At 43.8% G+C, this 8,330-nt stretch overlaps 1 protein-coding gene across 2 annotated transcripts in view; it reads left to right on the plus strand.

The window, feature by feature from the left end:
- The window catches only part of LOC148442936 (uncharacterized), a 73,321-nt gene extending 66,539 nt beyond the window's left edge, over window positions 1–6,782 (plus strand). The window contains exons 1-2 of one of the 2 annotated variants that reach the window (XM_088463498.1): window positions 2,841–2,989; window positions 4,647–6,782. In XM_088463498.1, coding sequence (XP_088319624.1) covers window positions 4,667–5,587 — 921 coding nt within the window. In that variant the 5' untranslated portion in view covers window positions 2,841–2,989; window positions 4,647–4,666 and the 3' untranslated portion in view covers window positions 5,588–6,782. Of the gene's footprint in view, window positions 1–2,840; window positions 2,990–4,646 lie in introns of those variants that run through there. The other variant, XM_088463497.1, reaches the window with a different exon arrangement.
- Window positions 6,783–8,330: the final 1,548 nt, after the last annotated feature.

Here is an 8,330-nt window from a genome sequence, read left to right on the forward strand (position 1 = left end):
ATGCTTCACTGTAGGGATGGTATTGGCCTGGTGATGAGCAGTGCCTGGTTTCCTCCATCATAACGCCTGGCATTCACGCCAAAGGGTTCAATCTTTGTCTCATCAGAACAGAGAATTTTGTTTCTCATGGTTTGAGAGTCCTTCAGGTGCATTTTGGCAAACTCCAGGTGGACTGCAATGTGCTTTTTACTAAGGAGTGGCTTCCGTCTGGCCACTCTACCGTACAGGCCTGATTGGTGGATTGCTGCAGAGATGGTTGTCCTTCTGGAAGGTTCTCCTCTCTCCACAGAGTAATGCTGTGGCTCTGACAGAGTGACCATCGGGTTCTTGGTCACCTCCCTGACTAGGGCCCTTCTCCCCCGATCGCTCAGTTTAGATGGCCGGCCAACTCTAGGAAGAGTCCTGGTGGTTCCGGACTTCTTCCATTTATGGATGATGGAGTCCACTGTGCTCATTGGGACCTTGAAAGCAGCAGATATTTTTCTGTACCCTTCCCCAGATTTGTGCCTCGAGACAATCCTGTCTCATAGGTCTACAGACAATTCCTTGGACTTCATGCTTGGTTTGTGCTCTGACATGCACTGTCAAGTGTGGGACCTTATATAGACAGGTGTATGCCTTTCAAAATCATGTCCAATCAACTGAATTTACCACAGATGGACTCCAATTAAGCTGTAGGAACATCTCAAGGATGATCAGTGGAAACAGGATGCATCTGAGCTCAATTTTGAGCTTCATGGCAAAGGTTGTAAATACTTATGTATATGTGATTTCTTAGTTTTTTTTATTAAATTGCAAAAAAAAATTTTACACGTTGTCATTATGGGGTATTGAGTGTAGAATTTTGAGGACAAAAGTGAATTTATTCAATTTTGGAATAAGGCTGTAACATAACAAAATGTGGAAAAAGTGAAGCGCTGTGAATACTTTCCGGATGCACTGTATGCAAAATGAGTGTGGTGCGGCAGAAAACCGACAGCTTCTAATAATAATTTGCATAATGTGTAGCGCAGATATTGAGGCTTTCACCGTGCTGAAAAATTGCCCCGATCATAAAATCGTACAGTGTGTACCTAGGGTGTGCATTGAAAACCCTGGGATAGGGGATAATTCCCTCTTCCCAGACAAAGTTTATTAAGAAGATGCACTTATCCGTGTTGTATATTGTTAGTGTTCTACTTGCAAGCTTGATTTCAGCCTCTAGAATACAGTAATTATTAACGACATGACCTTCATTTTTTTTAAAAGGAGATAAATAGTTTCACAAACGAGGCGATATAAAAACGCAGCTCTGAGACATTAAGTTTTGTAGCTGCAGATTGAAGCTCCATCTCTGCCTCAGTGAAAGAAAGGTCAGTACACGGCATTTACACAGACTCTTGGGGAAAAAGAGTTCTCCCATTTTTTAGTTAGGGCACTATCTGTTCTCATTATTACAGCTGCATCAGTTAAATGTAACAATTGCTTTCTGTGGGTCTGATTTAGAGTTATGCTGAGTACACACTATACAGATATATCTGCAGATGATGGTCGTTCATACACACTGAACGGCCATCATCTGCTTCTGCCCGGGGGATGGGGGCGTGTCCCATCCCCCTCCCCGCGGCTACTGCTGTATCTGCACGGGTGGTCTGCAGACATATCTGTCCATCGGCTGTGCAGTGCAGCCATTGAGATATGTCTGTGATCATGGACATACTGTATCGCAGGTACACACTGGCCGACAGGCAGCAGATATATTGGGCTATCAATTGATGGTCAGTGTGTACCCAGCTTTAGATGTAAATCCAGGTGGAGGATACGATTGCACTGTGGGGGGGCAAATGGGCAGTTTTGGAGTCGGGAGTGGGTGCATCCTTGCTGAATTCTAAATCAGTGTAAGAATGTAGCTCCCAGTATTTGTGTGCTACTTGCAAAAGCAGGCAGTAAACGGCATTTACCATTCCCGTTATGTACAGTACAGGTCCACTGTGGTTCTTACTGGTAACTTTACTGGTGGTGTTTGAATGTATGGCATAAACAGATGCTGAAACCTGCATCTGACGTGTGGTGCTTTGCAGATAGTACGACAGTTTTAAAGAAAGTAAGTTTAGTTATTTTTGTCATAATTTGAACTCAAACTTACCCCTCCTGTCCTGCATACAATGTAGAGTTTGTCACTATGGGGTAAATTTACTAAAGTGAGAGCTTTTAGAAGTGAGTTTTAGAAGTGATGTTGCCCATAGCAACCAATCAAATTCTACTTAACATTTATCTAGCACCTTCTAGCAGATAATAGCTACAATCTAATTGGTTGCTATGGGCAACATCACTTCTAAAAACTCTCACTTTAGTAAATTTACCCCTAAGCCTCATAGGAAAGTGAGTGGTGGTATTGTCGAGAAGACTGTGTTGTTCATTTAAAGTCATTTTATACAATGTGCGCCCTACTCTGTCTTTTGAAGTATCCGTTAATTATAACTATAAGAACAATTTTCTGCAGATGTGAGGAGACATTAATAACCAAATTGTCTGAAATTGTAGTAATTGATGTTCAAGGTACTAAAAATTTGGCTTTTGGAGCTAATGGAATATTTTCGAACATTTATTTATTTTAAAAATGTTATATTTTTTTATTTAACTCAAGTGAATATGAAGATAATTGTGTTGATGGAAGCCCGGCTGCTATGTTGTATGAGATACACTCTCTAGTACAGAGGTTCTCAAACTCGGTCCTCAGGACCCCACACAGGTCACGTTTTCCAGGTCACCCAGCAGGTGCACAGGTGTATTCATTACTCACTGACAAATTTTAAAAGATCCACAGGTGGACCTAATTATTTCACTTGTGATTCTGTGAGGAGACCTGGAAACATGCACTGTTTGGGGTCCTGAGGACCGAGTTTGAGAACCTGTACTCTAGTAGAATGTATCTGACAAGGAGCAGTTTTGTCAAAGCCGCCAATCAGCAGCAGCTTTGACCGATTTAAAACGGCAATAGGAAGTAATGGTAAAGAGGCCTTGTTAAGCACTTATCCCTAGTGCCAGTCTCTTTTAAATCACTGTACGTGTGTTTAGGGCTGGCTCCCACCACCGTGTCATGAGCCCATGGTTGCAGGCTTTTTACATCTCCAGCGTGAATGAGCTATACAGCACAGGGAATAGTAAAGCTGGTGATGGCAGCAGCTGGCACTGTGGAGGAGGCCAGCAATGTGTAAAGCGCTTACAGCCGACATAAGGAGACAGGAGAAGTCTCACACACTGCAGCTAAGCAGGGACATTTTGTAGTATGAGCTGTCTTTCATCTAGAAGAGCATTTCAGGCCAGTATTCCTGCACCTGTGTGATAGGAAGTGTGCTCATCCACCATCTAATTCTCCGTCTGTCACTTCCCACTTGTCTCTATTCCCCTCCTAACATGTCATTACCCCTGTAACATGCAGCCCTCTCCTCACTAACAGATCACTTCTCTCCTTATACACTCTGTGCTGCTGCATCCCTGCTCTTTCTACCATGTAACTCTCAGGGGTATATTTACTAAAGGTTGAATTTTATCAATTTTGAAAACGATCAACATCGATGTTGTGGTTCTGGGGCTAACTCACATATTTACTATTACTTAAAAAAACAAATAAAAAATTGCCTCTTAGTAAATGTGAGATTTAGCCACAGAAACACAACATCAATGTTGATCGATTTTTAAGTCGAATACAATCAACCTTTACTAAATATACTCTGCCTCCATTCCCCTTCTCACATCATGTCACTGCCCCTCTCATGCAGCCCTGTCCGCACACATCACTCATCTCCTGATATACTCTGTGCTGCTGGGAGACATAGCTTCTTCCTCTTTATAACTGTCTGTGGCTTCCTGCTGCCTCCATTCCCCTCCTCACATCATGTCACTCCCCCCCTGTCACATGCAGCCCTGTCCTCACTAACACATCACTCATCTCCTGATATACTCTGGGCTGCTGGGGACCCTGCTCTTCCCACTATATAATTCTCAGTCTGTGGCTTCCTGCTGCCTCCATCCTCACATCATGTCACTGCCCCTGTCACATGCAGCCCTGTCCTCACACATCACTCATCCCCTTATATACTCTGTGCTGCTGGAAGACCCTGCTCCTTCCTCTTTATAACTCTGTCTGTGGCTTCCTGCTGCCTCCATTCAGCTCCTCATATCAAGTCACTGCCCCAGTCACATGCAGCCCTATCCTCACTAACACATCACTCATCTCCTGATATACTCTGTGCTGCTGGGGACCCTGTTCCTCCCACTATATAATTCTCAGTCTGTGGCTTCCTGCTGCCTCCATCCTCTCCTCATATCATGTCACTGCCCCTGTAACATGCAGCCCTGATCTCACTAACACATCACTCATCTCCTTATATATTCTGTGCTGCTGGGAGACCCTGCTACTTCATCTATATAACTCTCAGCCTGTAGCTCCCACTGTTTCTGTTCCCTTCCTCATATCATGACACACAAGATCAGCACACTCAACTTTCCTTTAATCCGACTGGCTATCAGTTGTTCTATTCCAAAGATTCCATAGTATATCCCAGGGGAGCAATAGTAGAAGACTGAATACTAGAGTTTGAGCACAAAAATCACAAAGCATGAGATCTTTGAGATCTACATTAATCCATTATGTTTTTTTATAGGACAGCCTTCTATTTCCAGGATGATGTTGCTGGGTTTCCTGTTATGCTTCTGGCTTGGTACAAATGAAGCCCAAGACATTGTTTTTGGCCAGAACGAGTACACAGAATACCACATTGGGAACATGAGTCTGATTCTGACAGTTCCACATGGTGGATCAATATCACCTTCCTCAATTCCTTCCCGAGATGCTGGGTGCTGGGACAATGCTTCAGGAAAGTGCTACTACACACACTCCTGTCCTGCGGGAACAGAAACAGACACTGTTAATTGTAAGGTTACAACAGTAAAGGATCTATACACCCAAGAGATGGCTTTGGCCTTGACCAAGGAGATCTGTCGTCTGACATCTGGTTACTGTCCTCATGTTATCATTAACAATTTATTGAGATCTAAGTTGGATCCTAACCGAGACAAGGATGAAGCGGCCTTTGGTGTTCCTGAAGCAGAGCAAGCCTGGGATGAATTCATGGATTTTATCCAAACCGCAAAGTCTCGTATGTCCACTGGTCTACTCATCGATATTCATGGCCAGGGACATGCCGAGCAGTGGATTGAGCTTGGTTATCTCATTTCCAAGGCAAACTTAGATTCCGGAACGTTTTCCGCATCTGACACTTCCATCTATGCCTTATCTGAAAGACGTCAGGATACTACTTTTGAAAATTTGCTCCGTGGGAGTGAGAGTTTGGGAAAACTTATAGAAGAGCAAAATTCCAACTATGTTTGTGTTCCCTCACCATCCAATCCAGGGCCCAATGGCGGTAACTATTTCTCCGGAGGGTATATTGTTGCCACCCATGGCTCTAAGATATCTGGTGAGGTCGATGCCATTCAAGCTGAGCTTCCCAGGTGGATTCGGGAAAGTGCTGAACGCCCCAGTTTTGCAACCGTGCTGGCTAAAGCTATACTGAATTATTATGAGCTCAGTCTTGGAAAATAATCTGTTTGTTTTATTTTTTTTTAAATAAACTACTTCCAATTATGACGAATAAAACTTATATCATTAGGAAATCTGTAAAGAATAGAACAAGCATTTCTCAGACTTTCCTTTCACAACATTCTTTCATTTTCTTTTTAAAGCTGTGTTATCAGATAGGTAAATATATTCCTGACGCGACTCCTACACCAGCCGCTGCCCCAGGCGCTGCTATTTGCAGCCGTTCCTCCTGAGCCTCTGCTAGTTCTGTAACTCAGGATCGGCAAATTAATTTTATTAACCAGTATTAACTGGGGGTGTGAGTGTCTTGATTGTAGCTTGTGATTGGTCCTTCCCCTCACACGCCCTCTTCTCATCTACACTTTTCTGTAGAATGTATTGGACTGTAGTAGCAATTTAGCAATGTGCCTGTGGCTCCGGCTAGGGGGATGGGCTGCCATTGTTTCCACACCTCTCAATTATTTAGTATACTCTGCTTATCTGTGTATGCTCCTTATTGCCCAACATCTGATACTGTGGAGCACTATGACACTTTACACATTAATGATAATAACCTAATATAAAAGTTCTGTATGTAAATGCCAGTGGATAAAATGTGGCATTTTATGGTGGCCAACAGCAACCTGGAAGTATACAGCAGAGATTGCTACTGCAGAGCTTATAGTCAGGTATGTTATATTCTCAGTCACAGAGAACAGTCCATCCCCCCTACTGATAGAGATCAGATGCAGCCATCACATTGCAGAAACACTGCTGATGCTGCACAGAAGGAAGTAATATTGTATTAAGTGTTGACCTGCGTCCTGATGCTAATGATAGAGCACTGTGTCATCAACAAATTATCCTTACTGGTGATGATAGAAGAGCGCTGTGTCACCAGCATATCCTCCTTGCTGGCGATGCTAATGATAGAGCACTGTGTCACCAGTATGTCCTCCTTGCTGCCGATGCTTATGGCATAGCTCTGTGTCACCGGCATGTCCTCCTTGCTGCCGATGCTTATGGCATAGCCCTGTGTCACCGGGATATGTCCTGCTTGCTGGCGATGCTTATGGCATAGCTCTGTGTCACCGGCATGTCCTCCTAGCTGGTGGTGATAATGGCAGAGCACTGTGTTACCGGCACTTTCTCCTTACCAGTGATGCTAATGGCAGAGTGCTGTGTCATCGGCATCTCCTCCTTACCAGTGATGCTAATGGCAGAGCGCTATGTTAACAGTACGTCCTCCTTGCTGGTGATGGTAATGTTAGAGCGCTATGTCACCACATGTCCTCCTTACCAGTGGTGCTAATGGCAGAGCGCTATGTTAACAGTACGTCCTTCTTGCTGGTGATGCTAATGTTAGCGTGCTGTGACCGGCACATCCTCTCAGCTGGTGAAGCTAATGGCAGGGCACTTTGCCACCAGTCACTGGCACCTCCTCTTTTCAGGTGATGCTAATGGCAGAGATTATTACATAGACTCAGGATAAGCTAATATGTTCTCTAAATTAAAAAATCATAACTATGAACATATATATATAGCACCAGCATATTCCATAGGGCTTTACATATAACATTCAGGGTTGTGGGATAACACAGTGTATGATAGACAAATATGACCCACACACATAGCAGATACCTCACTGGGAACGTTTGTGCTGCTTCCTGCTCATTCCTACGTTTTCCCTAGAGCCCTACTGAAAGACTGCGAGTACTGAGCGCCACGGTCCGAGGGACCCTTTCTGTACATTGTAGGACCTACAGTATCAGTATTTGGTTTAGGAAGGGTCCATTATCTGTAGTTACACCTGATGATAAATTATCTGTTACTGAGTTTAGACCCAGTAATTATCAAAATTAAAATAGATATATTAAAACACTATGGTACTTGTACAATAATTAGAGTTGAAACTGATTATAACTTAACATAATATTTAACTATATCATAGCCAAATATACATATCTGGGTATACAACATGGCACTTCTTAGGCATTAGTTAGGTTGTTCTGGTTAGCGGACACTGCCAGGCGACCTTTGGACAGTCTGTTCCACCCTGGTCCACTTCAAACTACATTTTGTGTTACCTTCTCTGCAATGGTTACCTCTGCACAAAGCAGGATCTATGGATGACCGGGCTGCTGGTGACTTAGGGATGATGTCACATGCCAGAAACTCTTTAAGTACTGGTGTAATGACAGCATTTACAGCAGATAATGGGAGATGCAGCTGACTGCCGTAGTCATAGAGAGCTATGGTGTCACTAGCTGCATTTTATCCGCCTGGGCTGCATTAAATAGTATTGCAAACACACATCTACTTTTTCACAGGGAGCTGAAAAACGTACAGAGACACGGATGGGATAGACAGGAGGATAGGGGCATAGACACATTGGCGAGACAGGGCAGAGGCACAGCTGGCATATAAGGGATGAGAGTTGCTGCAACAGACGCAGAGAGTTTTAGTGGCCCTGAGGACACATGGTGGAGACATGAGGTACAGTGACACATAGTCTAGTTACACATGGGGGAGACATGAGGTACAGTGATACATAGTCTAGTTACACATGGGGGAGACATGAGGTACAGTGACACATAGTCTAGTTACACATGGGGAGACATGAGGTACAGTGACACATAGTCTAGTTACACATGGGGGAGACATGAGGAACAGTGACACATAGTCTAGTTACACATGGGGGAGACATGAGGTACAGTGACACATAGTCTAGTTACACATGGGGGAGACATGAGGTACAGTGACACAT

Source organism: Taudactylus pleione, unplaced genomic scaffold (assembly GCF_031769625.1).
Source record: "Taudactylus pleione unplaced genomic scaffold, aTauple2 ptg001386l, whole genome shotgun sequence".
Classification (NCBI taxonomy): domain Eukaryota; kingdom Metazoa; phylum Chordata; class Amphibia; order Anura; family Myobatrachidae; genus Taudactylus; species Taudactylus pleione.